This window comes from Hibiscus syriacus, unplaced genomic scaffold (assembly GCF_006381635.1).
Source record: "Hibiscus syriacus cultivar Baekdansim isolate YM2019G1 unplaced genomic scaffold, ASM638163v2 tig00117056_pilon, whole genome shotgun sequence".
Classification (NCBI taxonomy): domain Eukaryota; kingdom Viridiplantae; phylum Streptophyta; class Magnoliopsida; order Malvales; family Malvaceae; genus Hibiscus; species Hibiscus syriacus.
Window position 1 is genome coordinate 2,164,870 of NW_024063539.1, and position 19,677 is coordinate 2,184,546.

The 19,677-nt window shown below is 35.6% G+C and overlaps 1 protein-coding gene and 1 long non-coding RNA gene across 2 annotated transcripts; both read right to left on the reverse strand.

Moving 5' to 3' along the window:
• Positions 1-11,957: 11,957 nt before the first annotated feature.
• On the reverse strand, positions 11,958-12,702 carry LOC120198157. Its single transcript, XM_039199531.1, has 2 exons — positions 12,236-12,702; positions 11,958-12,150 (listed from the first exon to the last, which is right to left on the reverse strand). Exons 1-2 carry the CDS (start codon positions 12,700-12,702, stop codon positions 11,958-11,960), a joined length of 660 nt encoding a protein of 219 aa, XP_039055462.1.
• Positions 12,703-15,467: 2,765 nt separating this feature from the next.
• On the reverse strand, positions 15,468-19,319 carry LOC120198036. The gene is made up of 6 exons (XR_005523333.1): positions 19,096-19,319; positions 17,519-17,702; positions 17,125-17,244; positions 16,374-16,576; positions 16,145-16,242; positions 15,468-16,002 (listed from the first exon to the last, which is right to left on the reverse strand). It is a non-coding gene; the product is annotated as an uncharacterized LOC120198036 (long non-coding RNA).
• Between the last annotated feature and the right edge of the window lie 358 nt (positions 19,320-19,677).

The window sequence follows — 19,677 nt, forward strand, 5'->3', positions numbered from 1 at the left end:
TTTAAATACTTAAAATGCTAAATTAATTTTCTCTAGTGGTATTGGCAACTCATATATCAAAAATTAATTATGTTCAATCAATCAAATTAATCCTTAAACTACATTTGAACATAAAGTTAATTTTTTATCAAGAATCATAAACTCCCCCTAACTAATAGCAATGAATGCAATCAAAAATTACTATTATAAGCATTTTTCATTTAGTCTTAAAAGTGCTAAAATTATTTTAAACACTAAGTAAAAATAGGTCAGTTAAACCTAATTCTCTCCTAAGTGTCCAAAAACGTTCCTTGTCCAAAGGTTTTGTAAAGATATCCGCTAATTGATGCAAAGTATCAACAAATTCTAGAACTACATCTTCCTTAGTGACATGGTCTCTAATGAAGTGATGTCTTATTTCAATGTGCTTAGTTCTAGAGTGTTGGATGAGATTTTTAGTGAGACAAATAGCACTAGTATTGTCACACTTGATAGGAAGGGTACCTACTTCAATTCCATAATCAAAAAGTTGTTGTTTCATCCATAAAACTTGTGCACAACAACTACCAGCTGAAATGTATTCAGCTTCAGTGGTAGATAATGCAACACAATTTTGTTTCTTTGAAAACCAAGAAATCGACATATTTCCAAGGAATTGGCAAGTACCGGAGGTGCTTTTCCTATCTAATTTGCATCCTCCATAATCTGCATCAGAAAATACATGCAAGCTAAATCTGGAGTCTCTAGGATACCAAAGTCCTAAACTAGGAGTGTCCTTAAGGTATCTAAAGATTCTCTTAACAGCTAGTAAATGTAATTCCTTAGGACATGATTGAAATCTAGCACATAAGCAAACACTAAACATAATGTCCGGTCTACTTACAGTTAGATAAAGCAAAGAACCAATCATTGACCTATATAATTTAACATCCACACATTTACCTCCTTCATCCAAGTCAAGCTTTGTAGAAGAGCTCATTGGAGTGTCATGAGGTTTCCCATTTTCCAGTCCAAACTTCTTGAGCATATCTTTGACGTACTTAGCTTGATTGATGAAGATGCCATCTTTTCTTTGCTTGATTTGGAGTCCCAAGAAAAATAAGAGCTCCCCCATCATGCTCATTTCAAATTCGCTTTGCATTAGCTTAGACGATTCTTGGCAAAGAACATCATTAGTAGAACCAAATATTATATCATCAACATAAATTTGAACTACTAATAAATCTTTACCTTTATGCTTTAAAAACAATGCAGTGTCAACCTTCCCTTTTGAAAAACCTTTTTCAATTAAAAAATTTGACAATCTTTCATACCAAGCTCTAGGAGCTTGTTTTAAACCATAAAGTGCTTTTGTCAATTTAAGAACATGATCCGGAAATTTTGAATCTTCAAAACCTGGAGGTTGTTCCACATACACTTCTTCTTTTATAAAACCATTTAAAATGCACTTTTAACATCCATTTGATATAGTTTAAATTCATGAAAATATGCAAATGCTAATAACATTCTAATTGCTTCCATCCTAGCTATGAGAGCGTATGTTTCATCATAGTCTATGCCCTCTTCTTGAGTATACCCTTGAGCAACAAGTCTAGCCTTGTTTCTCACTATATTACCACTCTCATCAAGCTTATTCCTAAATACTCATCTAGTACCTACAGTAGATTTATTACTAGGCCTTTCAACTAATGTCCATACTTTACTTCTCTCAAATTGATTTAATTCTTCTTGCATAGCCATAATCCAATGTTTATCATTTAATGCTTCTTTAATATTCTTAGGCTCTATGCATGAAATAAATGCAACAAAATTACAAATATTTCTAAGAGAAGATCGAGTTGTTACCCCTTTTGATGGATCACCTATAATCTCACCATCCTTGACATAGTTGTACTCTCTTGGATAAGATACTTCCCTTTCTTCAATGGTTGGATTCTCGAGAGGATCATGAGTTTCCTCATCTTTCGTTTCTTTCTTTGATGATGGTTCTCCATCGTCATGTCTAATGTCATTTATAATGCCTACATCATCATTCACACAAGAATCATTCCTCGGAAGGAGATTATCATCGAAAACAACATGTATAGACTCTTCTACAACTAAAGTTCTTTTATTAAATACTCGATAAGCTTTGGAATTTAAGGAATAACCCAGAAAAATTCCTTCATCACTTTTAGCATCAAATTTGCCAAGGTTTTCTTTACCGTTGTTTAAAACAAAACATTTACATCCAAAAGGATGAAAATAGCTAATGTTAGGCTTTTTATTTTTGAAAATTTCATATGGAGTTTTCTTTAAAATTGGCCTAATCATTACTCAATTTACAACATAACAAGCGGTATTTGTGGCTTCCGCCCAAAAATATTTTGGCAAATTATTTTCACAAAGCATGGTTCTAGCCATTTCTTCTAAAGTTCGATTTTTCCTCTCAACAACTCCATTTTGTTGAGGGGTTCTAGGTGCTGAAAATTATGGCCAATACAATTAGAATTACAAAACTCATTAAATCCAAGATTTTCAAATCAGTGCCATGATCACTTCTAACACTAGTGATAGAGTAACCTTTTCGTTTTGGATTACTTCTGAAAATGTGATGAAATTTTCTAATGCTTCATATTTTGTACTTAAGAATAACACCCAAGTATATCTAGAATAGTCATATACCAAGACAAATGCATATTGTTTTCCACCCAACCTAGTAGTCCTAGTTGGCCCAAAAAGATATATATGGATCAATTGTAATACTCTACTAGTTGACACATCATTACTGGATTTAAAAGAAACCCGCTTTTGTTTTCCTTTAGCACAAGCATCACAGATTTTATCATTATCAAATTTTAGTTTAGGCAGCCCTCGAACCAATTCTCCTTGAACTAACCGTTGCAAAACACTCATGCTAGCATCTCCTAGTCTCCTATGCCATAACCAACTATCATGCTCATCCTTTGCAACTAGGCATAAATTAGTCATTTCTATAGAGTCTAAATGCACCATGTATATGTTTCCTATTCTATGACCAACAAGCATAATCCTATTAGATGCAATGTCAATGACTTTACAACAATTAGTTTCAAATATGACATTGAATCCCTTATCACATAATTGAATAATACTCAAGAGATTATGCTTTAATCCATTCACATATAACACATTTTTAATTTGTATGGAAGAGGTATTACCTATTATACCTATACCTTCAATGTGACCTTTTGAATTATCACCAAAAGTCATTTCTCCTCCATTTTTGGCGTTAAGCTCTATGAATTGGCTTTTGTCTCCGGTCATGTGTCTCGAGCATCCACTATCAAGTTACCATGAATTTATATTTGTTTCCCATACCTTGTAGCAATGCTCATTTTCCTACAAACATAGATTAATTTTTGATTTTTGGTACCCAAATTCTTTTGGGTCCATATTCATTAGTTTCCAAAATCCTAGTCCCCTTAGGTATCCATTGATGTAGGATATCCTTATTTTTAGTAGTAATGAGTTCTTTGGGAGCCCATATACTTCTAATGATTTTTCCATTAGAGGTTTTTCGGGGACCTCTATGATTGTAGTTTTTAAAACTTTTTCTAACAAAATTGGATTTTGAATTTTCTCCATTTTCAAAACGTTTTGTTCTAACTTTATCAAAAGAAGCTTTAAGATCATCAATTTTCTTTTGATGATCATCATTGACCTTTGAAAGTAAATTTTGCAAATCCAAATTTTTCTTTTCAAACTCTTCTAGTTTGATTTGTAAATCTTTGATTTTACTTTCAAGATCGTTGTTGGTTTTGGATATGAGTTTATTTTCATTTTTCAATTTTGAAATATCATTTTTATATTTTAAAAACAATTTCTCATAATCCGAAGCCAACCCATTATATTCCTCTAATAACTCATCATAGTATAAATCATCAAAATCAGATGAGTTATAGGTTACCTTAGAATCTTTCCCGAATGCCATCAAGCACAAGTTTGCTACTTCTTGATCCTCTTCATCGGAACCTTATTCATCGCTCCATGTAGCCACATGAGCCTTGTGCTTATTCTTTGATTGACCCTGTCTCTTCAATTGTGGGCAATCATATTTGACATGCCCCGGCTTTTTGCATTCATAGTAAATGATTGGGTTCTTCTCTTTTGGTTCATTTTGAGGCCTTCATTTCGTTTGATTTTTCTTCCTCGGTAAGGTCTCATCATTTTTCTGAATCGTTTGGTAAACAATTCCATTTCCTCGTCATCTTCATCCGAATCACTCTCATCTTTTGTGGATTTGAGAGCAACTCCAATGTTTTTCTTCTTCTCCTTCTCCTTTGGTGTCTCTTCAATCTTATCGAGGTCCACCTCATCTTCAAGCATCATTTCACGAGTGAGGAGTGAACCGATTAGCTCTTCAAGAGTTAAGGACGTTAGGTCCTTAGACTCGATGATTATCGTCTTCTTTGATTGCCATGATTTTGGTAGGGAGTAAACTAACTTCCTCACAAGCTTTTCATTTGAAATGATCTCTCCATATGATTTGAGACCATTGACAATCGTTGAGAATCTATCCGTCATAGCTTTGATATCTTCATTTGGTTTCATCATGAAATTTTCATAGCTATGCGTTAGAATACTAATTTTAGATTTCTTTACCTCATCGGTACCTTCATGAGTACCTTGAAGTTTGTCCCATATTTCTTTGGCGGTTGTACAAGATGAAACTCTTCCGTATTCATCTGGTCCAAGAGCACAAAATATGATATGGATGGCTTTGGAGTTGAGCTGGAACATTTTTGTCTCTCATTCACTCCACAATCTTGGATGGGTGAGAGGCTTGATGTATCCTTCTTCTACGACATTTCATGCTCCCATGTCACTTGCTTGAATGAAGTACATCATCCTATTTTTCCAATAGGCATAGTTAGCCCCATTGAAGAAAGGAGGCTTGTTGACGGGCATCGAATCGAGACCGGAGTCGAAGTTTGAAGTAGAGGCCATTGATGACTTTGATTATCGATGTAACTCTTCCCAAATCGACTCAAGAGGCGATTAAACCTTCAAATGAGTTAGGCTCTGATGCCAATTGTTGAGTTAATCGATTGACGGAATCGGCCAAGAGGGGGTGAATTGGCAATTAAAATTTTGTGGAAGCTTTTGCAGAAAATTGAAAGTAATTGCACAGCGATTTAGAGTGGTTCGACTTTATCAACCAAAGTCTACGTCCATTACCTTAGTTATCCATACTAAGGATTTTCCAACAAATTCACTAATTTGTTCTTTCTTTTAAGGCCAAAGAGATAACCTTACAACTCCCTCAAGAATATACCCCAATTCTTGAGAACACTATTTTCTCAAAGAGAAGATTACAAATTTGCAAACTCACAAGGCAAATATGTTTGCACAATTCTAGAACAAAGAAAGAACACTCAAGAATAAATACGATTGAGCACAATAAGTGTTCTTGAAAGAAAAATGAATATTGAATGAAAAATAGGCTTGAAATGCTCAAACTTGAGGTTTGATGCTTTCTCTTTGATTCTCTCTTGATTCTAGTTGCTTGATGTTTCTTGTTGTTAATCAATAGCTTCTAAGCTTGCTTAAATACACCTTGAATCACTTCTGAACGTTGGGAATCATTAATGAAGTTATTGTAGCAGTTTAAGTGCGAAAACAATAAATATTTCTGCTTGGAGTGTGGGGGGAATCGGTACCCCTGATGGGGAATCGGTTCCCTAAGTGTAAAATTCAAATATTTCGACCGTTGAACTGTGGGGGAATCGGTACCCCCTGGGGGGAATCGGTTCCCTCCGAGCATACTGGAATTCTCGGAGCCAAACCATTCAGGGGGAATCGGTTCCCTATGAGCAATCTGGAATTTTTGGCTTTGAAATGGTTCAAAATATTTTTTAAAATCATTTTGAAATTATTTTTAAGATTAAAACTTAATTTTACACTTGTGTAAGGATTTAAAATGAACTTTGAAATACTTTGAGTAATATTTTGATATTCGATTTAATATATCGAATATGCTTTAAAAAAATCATTTTCAAAATTAAAATTCTTTTAATTTAATTTCTTATATCGAAACATCAAAATGTTTTCAACAGACATATATTATAAGCTTCAAATCCATGATAATTTCTTTATCACTAATCACAGAACTCATAATATAATTCTAATAATCCATCAATTTCTTATATTAATTATCTGAAACATAATCAGTGGCCAAATTTCTACTGTATTTGGATCGAGTGTAGAAATTCATTAACTATACAAATGAGACCAACATTATCTTATTAATTCATTTATCAATATTCATATGCTCCATAAAGCATAAAGAAGTAGTAAAGTATTAACTCGATTTCCGTGCAATACTGATCCATCATTAAATTCCATTCGAACGCCCTCGATCTTGAAATCATCTTCTAATAATTCCTCAGATGCATATCAACAGAAATTACATAAAAACGGAGCTTAATTCCGAAAAACAGATCGAATCGGATGATAAATCAGTCAAAAATAGCTTATCGGGTTCGAGTTTTGTGAAACAGACCCCAAAAACGGATTCGAGACGTCAAAAATATAAAATATTACTTTTCAAAAATTTTGACTTTTCGGTCAAAGTTAACAGATTTGACTGGGAATTTTGAGGCGTTTGGGTTCGAATTTCGAGGCGTTTGGGTTCGAATTTTGAAAAACGGACTGCGGAGTCGGACTTAGAACGTCGAAAAGCGTTAGGATAGGTATACCCGGCCAAAGTTAAAGGTCGTTCAACGCCCAGTTAACGCTGGTCAAATTTTTGGTCAACAGTGGTCAACTCCGGTCAACGGTCAACAGTTTTACACAAATATCACTCTAACATAAATTAATTACAAATATACCACCCTTTCACAAATATTTACAAAACTAACACCCTGACGTTTTACACATTTATCACCCTGCGGCCAGACGATGCCCACTCTTGGGGGGTGACGCGTGGGGCGCGTGAAAATTGATACGGTGTCGGAAAATTCCCAGAAAAATTCCTAAAAATTATTTTAAGGCATTTCGATACACTTACTAAGCTCGATTCACAATTTTGAACGGCAGAGAGCTCGATTTCGAAACATCGAAAACTTTCACTTTCTCACCCCTCCACGCGCCGCTGACGACGGAGAAACGGAGATCACCGGTGGACTCGGAACGATGCAAGGAGCACGATGGTGCAGGAGGTGTCGAAAATGAATGACCGGATCATCGTGAATCGATGAAAAACCAACTGAAATCGAGTTAAAACAAACGATACTTCCAACATAAATTAACGAAGAACGACGACGATTCATAACGAAAGGTTTGAGGAGTTTTGTTCTTCGATCGATAACGAACACGATGGTGATTTCGGTTCGTCGATCGGAGTTCGGACGGCGAGTAGATCGGAGTTGAAAGGAGGGTTGAAGGGGGAGGAAAACTGAATTTTTTTCCCAGATAACATACGGGACTGAGGTTTATATTTTCTCCTAAAGAAAAATGGTCAAATCATGAGTTTAGTCACTTAATTTCCTGCACATATTAAAATAGACTGTCAACTTTACGATTTTACAATTTAATCCTCAATTTCTTCCAAAATATCAAATTGAATTTACCACTTTAAAATTCTTAAAATTTAGCCCCTAAATTTGGGTGTTACATGTAGAAAGGTATTATTTATATATAAATCATATGTTTTTAAATAATTTGTTACTAAAGTAATTTTATTTAGTTCGTATGATTCAAGTTTAAAAACAAATTAATCTTAAAATTAAAGAACAAAGTTAAGTGGATATAAAACGATAATCATTGTTATTCTTTTTAAGTCGGATGATTATTTTATAATTTTTTATAATTAGAAGACATAACAGAAAAAAACTTATAGTTAAAGGAGTAATTGTGTATTTTACAGAAAAACTATTATATATAAAAAATAAAATGTTGAAGGGCATTTACTAAATCGAGAGTTAACTTATAGACAAATCTTCTCATCATATTATAATATTAAATAAGATTTTACTAACGAACATCTTTAAAATATTTTTAAGTGATTAATATTATATTTATAATAATGAAAATTTAAAAATATAATAGGTGGTAATTTTATTCATAATCTCAATTGTATAAAAGTATTATTTATGTAATAAAGGTATTATTTATCCGGTGACCTCGCTAGTTTTTTTTCTCGGCAAAACAATTTTATTATTTTAATAAAATTACGACCAAATCGATTATATGTCTCATTAAAAACCTCTAAAAAGAAAAAAAATACATATAACCAAGTAAAATGGACAAGATAATCCACAGAAAAACAGCAGAACGACCCAAAGAAAATACACAATCAGGAAAGCATAGCCAACCAAAATAAACTGGCACTCACACTGCACTCAAAAGCCCTCCCCGATTGCAGCAGCATTAGAAACCCCAATAAGACAAAATAGAACACAAAAACAACAATACAGCTTAATAACGTGAACAACGATACCAGCTAGCCCCAAAAATCTCCAACTTGACAAGCGAGCAGAAGCGATATTCAGCAGCCCCTACCATGTAAAGCATACGTACCCTACCAATCTCTAACACTTACAGGAAGACAACTGAGACACACCAGCCCCTAACCTGATTACCACCACGCTTTAAAGATTGTAGCCCTCGAAGAACCATCAATATCCAGCCAATCAGCTAATGAATCACAAGACATCAAATCGCCTTTAAACTCAACCAACTTTAATCTGTTCATCGATCTCCCGAAAGATCGGCCACCATTTCACAGGACTGAAGAGAGGATTTCGAATCCAATGAAGCACAATAGGTGAATAAAATTCCACCAACAGTGACGTTGAACCTAACTACCCTGCTTCAACAAACAAATCCAAAGCCCATGTGATACCTGTGATGACTGCACCAACCGCCATAGAGTCCTTTATAGGACCCGAAAATATCGCCCTTAATTCGCTCGATGGTAAGCGAAGCACACCTCCACATCCACAACCACAACGCCCCACATGTGATTTACAAGTAACAGAGAACACAACCATGGTATTAAAATTTGACATCAAACTCAATGGACAGAGTGATTTCCGACAGGCAACCTCTTAGGTCTCTCCATTCCACCATACACTTTCATTAAAATGCAAGCTATCTTCAATAGCTTTCAAGCATATTAACGGAACGTAACTTGGAGGTAAATACCATATATTTCAACACGGTCCTTTTTCCGTTAAAAACCAATTCATTTCGGGAAAGAAAAATATACCAAAAGGCGGCTGCAATGGAAACAAGCCAAACACTCCAAGCTTACCAACAATATTTACTGAGAATACAAGCTTCATTAGATCCGAAATATTACTCAATTCAGCCCCATTAGCATTTCACTAATTTGAAATAGCTTTCCAGAATTGCACAATAAATGGATAGCACACAAATAGATGATCCAGCTCCTCTATTTCAGATTCACACCAACTACAAGAACAATCCATATCTTCCAAACCCAACCCTCAATACCTCAATGAGGCTTTTGTTGGGATTTTTTGTAATAATAACATCAACAAAAAATTCTTCACTTTAGGGGAAACTTTCAACTTCCAATAAACATGAAATTCGGATCCTTTATATTCGCATCAATAATAAGCTGTGAAAGTTTTTTCACCGAGAATCTTCCTCACTTATCACGCTTCTACTCGATCCTATCCTCTCTACCGTCAACTAGTATCGCCCCTGAGTAAGGTCTTTTAGATCACCCTAAGGGTGTGTTTGGTTTGGGGAATGTGAGATTCCCATGGGAATGAAATCCACATTCTCCTTTTGGTTAGCTGGGAATGTCATTCCTGATAATCTTACATTACTAATAGTGGATTTTTTGGGTATATTACCGGGAATGTCATTACCTCCCTTTTCTTAGGTATTGGATTACCGGCGTTTTGAACTAAAATGCCCTTAAATTTTTTTTCTTTCAAAAATATCCTTATTCTGTTATTCAATAATAAAAATTTACGAAGGTTAAATTATAAATTTATCCTTAAACTATTTTAGATTTACAAAAAAAAATCTATAATTAAAATTTTATATGAAGTTCAGGGGTTAAAATAAAATTTTACCTTTTCATTAAACTTTTTTATATTTTCAATTTTGTAAAAAAAATTATATAAATTTTATGAATTTAAATTTTTTTAAAGAAAATATATAAATATTTTCCAACTTGTTAAGAAAACAAATATATAATAAGGATAATTTGGTTAAATATACATTTCAATAATCTTTTAATTTTAACCAAACAAAGTAATCTTATTCCTGCTAAACCAACCAAACACAAAATACAACATTCTCAGTAATCTTATTCCTTGGTAATCTTTTATTCACACTGATAATCTTACATTCCGTAAACCAAAAACACCGTAAGATCTTTTAATCATTCACCTAAATCACTTCTCTATCAAGAAGCGTGCTCTAGAACAAACCTCCCCAATTTTCACCTTTCAACCCTTCGAACGAGACTTATCTCGCAACTACAGCTTTTTTATTGGCTGCCAATCTATACAACTTTGGAAATACGCATTTAAGAGGTCTTTCACCACACCATAAATCCACCCAAAACATGGTCATTCGAACATCTCCAAGAATCCACCGAAATGCATCATGTTTCATCCATCTACTTGCGCTATTTTCAACCAATTTTCACAATGCTACGCCATATAATTGACGTCTTCTTCAAATTCGTAGTCTTAATCATTTCATTATCGGGCGATATACCATATTTTGAAGCGATAACTCTCCTTCATAGGGCGTGTCTTTCTGTACCAAAGCGCCACCCCCATTTAGCCAATAACGCCTCATTTTTTGCTTTCAAATTTATAACACCCGCACCCCTTTTTTACGGGATAAGCACACCCTGCTCCGATCTACTCGAGTTTTATTCTTTATACCATCGAAGTTGCCCCATAAGTATCCCCTTCTAAGTCTTTCAATCCTTTGTATTACTGATTTTGGGATCTCAAATAACGACATATAATATAACGGATTGGCTGAAAGGACTGAGTTGACGAGTATTACCCTTCCAGCAAATGATAAAGTTATACACTTCCAACTGGCCAATTTCGAGCAGAATTTTTCAACTATCGGCTCCCACGATGCCACTCGACACAGATCAGCACCTAAGGGAATTCCAAGATAAGAAAATGGCGTTGAACCCACTTTGCACCCACAAAACATGGCCAGCTCCTCCACTTTTGCAGGCTCGATACCCACTCCAACAAGACAAGACTTTCTGAAGTTGATACTCAATCCGGATATATTCCTCTTCAAGTTGCGGATATATTCCTCTTCCGACTTCACAAAAATTATTGTATCGCCTGCAAATTGTAAGTGGAAAAAGGTCTGACTTTGGATAATATTATCAATCCCTTTAACCACTCCTCCAATATCTGCTTTAAAAATCAACAAATGTAACGCCTCTGGAACAATAATAAACAAAAACGGTGACAATGGGTCTACTTGCCGAAACCCCCTCCTCAATCTGAATTCTTTCGTTGGGGACCCATTCACAAGAATCGAAGCTCGAACCGAAGAAACACATTCCCATATCCACGATCTCCAAACTTTACCAAAGCCCATTTTCTCAAGTATCATTGACAAAAAGTTCCACCTAACACAATCATATGCCTCGGTGAAATCCAATTTTAATACCACACCACCCGTTTCATTGCCATCCGAAGCCATAGAATGAATGATTTCGTTGGCGATTAAAATCCCATCCATGATCTGTCGTCCTTGCAAGAAACCACATTGAGTATCACTAATTACTTTCTCTTAAACAACCCTCAGTCTCCTGGATAGCACCTTCGCGACAATTTTGTAAACTGAGCCAACTAGGCTAATTGGACTAAAATCGGCGACATCAACCGGATTTTCGATTTTTAGAATAAGAGTGATAAACGAAGAGTTAATACTTGGTGGAAGCTTACCGGACTTATGGAATTTCTTCAACAGATTCAACAAATCATCTTTCACAAACCCCAACACTCCTTAAAGAAATGCAAATTGAACCCATTCGGTCTGGGAGCTCTTGATCCATCGCATGCCCAAACCGTTTCCTTAATCTCGATCAAGGAAAACGGCTCCTTCGACATTCTCGCATCAGATTCTGAAATCATTTTAAATTTCATATTAAAAACACTTCTCCACCCTCTCCTCTTGCACCTGAAATATTTCCTAAAATGACCGAACAACACCCGCTTCAGATTCACCGGATCATGAACAAAGCCTTACTTGCCTTGAACTTTACCGATTTGTGAAAAATGTCGTATTAGAATCACCCAATGCCAACCATTTTACTCGCGACTTCTGCCTCCATAGATCTTCTTGCAACTTCAACGACTCCCACAATTCTAACTTGAAAGCTTGGAGATCGGCTTGCTTTCGGGGACCCAACTCGACTCTATTTCCTTCTTCTTCCAGAGCGTTAATCTTGTTTTGTAAATCTTCCACCTTATCATCAAAATTATTACACAAATCAACATTCCATCTTTTAAGAGCTCCTTTCAATTTCCTTAGTCTAGAGCTAATATCCATATTATTTCCCACGTTCACATTGAAAAACTCACAAACCAACTTTCTGCAATCTGGTTTCTTGAGGTAAGCATCGATAAATCTAAATGGCATAATCCCCCAATCAGCAACCCCTTTTGAGAAAAGCACCGATACGTGATCTGAAACTGATCTTTTTAAACCCCATTGCTCAACATTACCCATTAACATCATCCATTGTTCATCAACTAGAAATCTGTCTAAGCGACTTTTTTGTTGCACGACCCAAACCATGTGAATTTCTTTCCCTTCATCGACAAATCGGCTAGCTTACAATTAAAGATAAACTCATTGATTTCTCTACTTCCAGCAGTGAAATTAACTCAATAACTACATTCACTCCTATGTCAGACAACATTAAAATCCCCCCAACCAGCCACGTATTCGAATCTGCAAACCTCAATGACGATACTTCATTCCAAAGCTCTAATTGATCAGACACTATACACAACGCGTACACACAAACAATAGTAATTTTCGTACTTGTCAAAGCCCAAAGACCTTTCAAACTGATAAATCTAGGATTTGAAGTCGACTGTTATACATATGATATCATTTTTTTCCATATTACCGTGATATCCCCCTGACCTTCCCACAGAACTTGATACTTAAAAAATCAAAATCATCATCCATCCAAAACTTTTGAATATTCGCTCCATCCAACATTTCCTTTTGTCTCCTGCAGTAATTCCATTTCCACTATATTCTTCTTCAATAACATACGTAAAGCTAGCGACTTTGCATCCGCCCCTAATACTCTAAAATTCCACGTGAGAATCTTCTAAGGCGAAATCAATTATTATATAACAAGGCTTGTTCCTTCACCACCTCCAACTCCTTTCCAATTACTTGTATCTCGAGTCTTTTCCCCAGTGCCAGAGTTTTTACAACTTCGCTATTCACTGCCAACCATCTTCCTTTGAGATTAGAATCCGACAATGATCTTCCTGAAAGCTCTGAATATTCCAAATCTTGTATCTTCAATTTGTGTTTTTTGAGCGCTCTATCCCTTTTTCTTCTGTTTGAATCCGTTAAAACTTAATCCTGCAGTTCCAGAAGCGACCCATATCTTGTAGTTTTCTTGCTTTTCTCTGTATGAAATAATTCTGGGAATAGACCTTCTGAAACTGCCCCCACCCTTTCTTTGTTGCCAATCCCCGATTTCTTAGCGTGTAGAGTAATATCTACTGTAGATATCTTATTCAATAGATCATCACACTCTGACGCCCACGTTTTCTAGTCTTGAACTAGCCCCTTACTAGGCTCAACTATCAAAACTCCAAGGCACGTATCCCTAATGTCCTGAATAACCCTCAAGCTAGGTTGATTTATATTCTCATTTTCAGTAGACCCCATAGTCTTGTTTTTTTCTTTGAGCCCAACCGATCCATCAATCTCAATAGTTTGCCCAATAACCGTCTTTGAAGTCTCACTTGCCACCTCTTCTAATTCCTGCACGTGATGAATATCATCGTGTGCTATAGACATGATTATTCCCTTTCCTACATTGATCTCACCGCCTCTACTCATCGATTCTCTAATCCCATCATTCATGCATGTTCCCTACTCCTTCCCAATGTTTATTTCATTGAATGCTTCGTCCCCATGAGGAAAGGATCTTGTATCTTCAACTTGCTCCAACCACGAATTGTCATTAACGCTTATTTCCACCACCTTGGCTCCATATTTCATGCTTACGACCACTATGTCCACTACTTCCTCGACTCGTGATTCCAGTTTGGTCGTCACCAACAACGTGACTTTTTCACAGTCCAACTGGTAGTTTATGTTCTCTCCAAAGGCTTCAAGTTTCCCCCACAAACCTGTTACCGTTGACAAGTTGGTGCTATTCCAGAAATGGAAAGGCACTCATATAGCTTCAGACAGGTCGTCCTCTCCAAAGTCTTCACCTCTTTTGACCATAATCTAACCTCAGAAAAAATTTCTTTTAGATATGACCATTGAAGGTCCTCCATTAAAATAAAGAGATCTTCGTTCTCAATAGTAAGTAAAAACTTTTTTCTTCCAAGCCTAAGTAAGTAAAAAACTTTTTTCTTCCAAGCCTATCCACTTTGATTTCTCCCGGCCCCTACTCGTGGAGCCTTCTTTCATTATTACATACACTGCAGACTACGGCCATTTCGCCGATTAAGGATCTTCTCACCTTCCATAGGTTTGCATCTTCTACAAAACCTATAATATGCTCTTTCTTTTACAAGTAATCTCCTATAATCAGATTAGTGAGAATACGAAATAAAAGCGGAAAAATAATACCCGAAAATTGATAATGGAGTTCAGCCAATTGTGCTTACGTCTCCGAGCTGCTGCAGATCTTTTACTAAGAGAGAAAATTTACAGGTGTTTACAAAACACTTACTACCACTACAGCAAAACAGAGATTTAGCGGCGTTTTTTTAGTTCTATAGCGGCGTTTTTAAGCGCCGCTAAAAGCAATTGCGGCGATAGGAAAAACGCCGCAAAAAGCGCCGGCAATACCAGTGTCGCTAAAGTTAGTGGCGTTTGAGAACAAAACACGCCGCAATAGGTCAATATCTATAGCGGCGTTTTTGAAACAAACGCCGCAAAATGTGTCACATTTAGCGGCGTTTTTTGGAACAAATGCCGCAAAATGTCGAGATCTTTAGCGGCATTTTTTGAACAAACGCCGCAAAATGTGTCATATATAGCGGCGTTTTTTGAACAAACGCCGTAAAATGTGAGATCTATAGTGGCATTTTTTTGGAGCAAACGCCGCAAAAGGTCAGATTTATAGCGGCGTTTTTGGAACAAACGCCGCTAATTACCTTTATTTAGCTAAGATTAATTGATTTTGCATATTTTATTTCTGCTCTACATCACCTAAATTTAATAGCATGTAGCTTTATCTAATTAACAACACAAGTTATGCAGAAAAATACTTAACAACAAAATAGATTAAAATTTATAAACATTAAAATTAAATGTAATGTAATTTGACATTGTTCTCTATAATTTAGTCTAGGTGATACATACATCAAAAATTAATCCCCGGAAATTCCATCCACCACAAAATCTTGAAAACAAAAGTAGGAATGTAAAAATGAGTTCCATATCGTCTGGATTCATACTTGTGGCACTTCAGTCTTGGATCTCCTCATTTTACTATCTTCTCTACCGAACCTAATTGATGGACCAGAATTCAACTGAAGTAGAGTTAATTATCCAGTCTATTCAATCTTCACTTACTTGAGGAGCATTTTGCACAGACTGCAAAGTGAAATAAAGGACCAACAAAGAAAAATAAGCAGTGAAAAATAATCACAATCAACAAACCAACTCAAGAAAGATATGAACATCGAGTTTAAACATAGCTTAATGCAGGTGTTGTAAATGACAATTGAGATGACATTTTTCTACTAGGTGCACTCAGCAAAGCTTGCTGTCTCAAAACCTTATCCTCGGTTTCCATGTCTGAAATCTTGTCTTCTAACCAGTTAAAAGATATAGACGATTATTTGCATGGAAGATAAGCAGTTCAAGTTGAAGAATGAACAATCCAATTGACTTAACATTCTTACTAACTTAAACATCAAACATCTATTAGTACAGCACAAAATCAGGATAAAACCTTTGCATCGCAGTTTTTAAGTCAATTATCCTCATCTCAGCCTCTGTAGCCTGCTTTAGCCGCACTTCGCAAATCTGTTCTAGTGTAGCTACCTGAGCCTGAAATGGAAGTTTGGTAAAAAAAATTATTTCAAGACATAAATGAAAAATCACTAACTTTAAATGACATTTAACAAGCCTGTAGTCCAAGTAAGGTCCTTTATTCGGAAGTAACAAATATTTAACAATACCTTAAGCTGTTCATTTTCAGCAGTAAGTTTATTCATCGTTTCGTTGTTAACTACCGTGACCCCTTGAGTGACAGGAACTTGTCCAAAAGTTTTGTTTGTGCCCCAATTTTCCTTCTCACGTTGCAACTTCTGCAACTGCCATGTAAGTTCTTCAACTTGCTTTTCCAGTTGGCCTGTAGCAGGGATTCGGTTTTCTGGGCAGCCTGCCGACAATCATGGATAATCAATTGTAACAATTATGCACATACTTTCACCTCATGGATAAGCCTATGAGATCATCACATCAAACAGGTGAATACACTGGAAAACTGTACTGGAATCTCTTGATCATCCATAATGGAAGTTAGCAGTTTTAGTGAAGAAAAGAGTTAACTGAACCAACAGATAAGAAGAGAGAACATTTTTTTGGAACCAAAAGGTGGATTAACTAACTAACTAACTAATTATTTAGGGATCTATAAACTACATCCTATTCCTGCTACTATGGTGATTGAACCATCAGTTATTGAAATTTTCCTATTGATTGGACGTGGAGAATTAGGATTAAACTTTGAATGGTTATTTTCCTATCGATTACCAATTCAATTGACTGAACAAGGACTAAACCATGGATTTAATATCACATGGCAGTAGAGTACATTAGTCAAAACCACCATCTATTAAGAACTTGTTGAAGGAAATTGAGAACATGTGTATGCAAGACATCATGAGCTTAAACTAATTTAATAAAATGAAAAAAATGAGAAATCACCATTTTTAGTTTGCGTAATTCTCTACGCGCAAGTTTTGCTCTCCAAGCACATTGTGCGACGAGTGCAGCTCTCTTTAACCTTTTGTAATAACGGCTCACCAAGAATCGACGACCTTGACTCTGTCACGGACATGAAATCACATGGTATCAGTATGCTGATATAGCAAAAATAGCAACCAGACATCGCAAAAACACTTGTCATCAACATTATTTCTTTTGCTAAACCAACAAGCATCCACGTTTAATGCAAAACAACTCAGATAAAACTTCATCGAAGAGATGAAAATTCCTAAAAAGGAGTAAAATCATAAATAAAAGGAAAACAACTAACTCTATTAATATTCATTAATTGAAAGAAATACATATACCAACATATAATCCCTTTAGTCCTTACTCTTTCCATATTGAACATCCAACTTGGAACATTCCAGTGTAATAACCATACATTTGTTCACCAGATTTCATTCGCAATTGGTCATTCATGATAGCCGAATTCCAAGAGTTTCCTGAGCCTTGAACCTGCATGTGTTGCTTAATCACTTCACATGGAACATATACAAAAGAACCAAGTGTATCACCTGAAAATCAGAGAAATACAAGATAGAAATCAGATATCATTTGTGCATTTCAAGCAATATCAGATCATACAGAGAAGATGAAAAGTGGGGATAACAAAGTAAATTTTTGCAAAGGTGAAGCTACTAATATTGATAATGCGAATCAAAGTTTTCAGCAGGATGCTCCACTAGGGTTCTCCTTTCCTCTAAATACATCTTTTGTTTCACCTGCTGCTCCAACTGCTACAGGTTTCCTCAACCAAAAGTTTGTCCATCGAAGTTTCCCGATGTGGTTGTTGTTCATCAGCAGAAGAGATTCATTTCCCGTTTGCCGGTTTCATATGGAATACCACTCCCCTTTCTGTAGCAGTTTGGATCACCACAAGATGAAAGTTTAGAAACTTGGAGGTTAGCCCCTGGCATGCCTTTCCACCCATTTCTGCCTTTGCCTCCATGTCCCCCTGATAATAAAAACATTCAACCCACTTCTTCTTCTAAATCTATCGACACGAGTGCCGAAGTAAAAGAAGGGCAACAGGACAGTCGTCGACCAGTCACCAGTTATCCCGTTGAAAGCATTCCAAGCATAGTTGATGGAAACCACCCAGAGTCTGATATTTCAGGTACTAACATCCAACAGACATTCAAAAGAACAATAGAATCCTCGTATGATTTGGGTAAGATGTACTTCAGAAAACAAAAAAGAAAAGGACTGCCGTGGGATAAATCGGAAATCAACTGTTGCATAAATGTAGGACATGTAAACAATGAGCCCAGAAATTCATGTTATTTAGATGATATAAACCAGTAGAGTTGGAGTGAAGGTCGCAATGATATTTGTCTGTAATCATTGCCGACCCAAATCAACATTGCTTTATAGAAAAAAAAATTCTAAATTCTGTTAACTTAAATTTTCTTTCATATTAATTCTTTCATACATTTGATGTATTTCCCTCAATTCTTTGTTTCCTGTGTCTAAGTTCCAGTGGAAATGTGTAACCCTATTCGATTACCAACTTGTGAAGGTAATTAATTGCTGGTTCTAAGTTTCGAGCACGAGTCTCAGACCTCCTATGTTCTCACCAAACGTTGGTTCAAACCACAAATCACCTTCAGCGAAGAGTACTTCTATATACTATATTACTGAATTCCAACCCAAAACCAATACGACTATGCATACAAAATTTACAATAGCTCGACAGCTTTTCCATTTTAAATGACAAATAAAACTTAAAATATATTAAAAAACAACTAAACAACAGCTATAACAAAATTCATAAATGAACCCTAAAAGTCATAATAAAGCGTATGAGGAAAGTGAAATTCAAATCTGAAAACCCTAAAGTGTACGAGAGAGTGAGAGAAATGAAAACATTAGGGGAAAAAAATAAAAAACTAGGAGGAGAAGCCTGACCTGCAATAAAAAAGAAAGAGAATAGCAGACATTGAAATGACGGAGCTTGGAATTGCTGAAGAATTCATTGACTGTTTCTTCGATTGATTTTTGCTCAGATGACGATTTCAACAAGTTCAATATGTTACACTGTTCTTCGAAATTCAACATCTTATTCCCCAATCTTTTTTTTGCCTAAAATTTTCTAGCGATATTTAGGGTTTAGAGTAAAGAATCCTTTCCTGAGTGAGTTCCTATGGATGAGAATCCAATGAATTCAGATATGTTACTATTTATAATTTTTATATTTAATTAGCTATGAATAAGAACCCTTCAAATAAGAATTGAAGACTAATAAGACTCTGTTGGCTTTATTTATTTAGTAGCGTTTATATAAATACGCCACTAAAGTATAAGTATTTGGCGGCGTTTGTGGTTAAAACGCCACTAAAATATTAGTCTTTGGCGGTGTTTTAAGCAGAAACACCACTAAAGTACATTATTTAGCGGCGTTTGTGCTTAAAACGCCACTAAAATATAATATTTTAACAGCGTTTATATAAAAAATGCCACTAACGTACGAGTTTTAGCGGCGTTTGTACA

Coding starts and splice junctions, on each gene's coding strand:
- LOC120198157 (XM_039199531.1), bottom strand. CDS start 12,702: ATGGGTAATGTTGAGCAATGGGGTTTAAAAAGATCAGTTTCAGATCAC. Junction 12,151..12,235: donor ACGACATTTTTCACAAATCG/GTAAAGTTCAAG, acceptor GAAATATTTCAG/GTGCAAGAGGAGAGGGTGGA.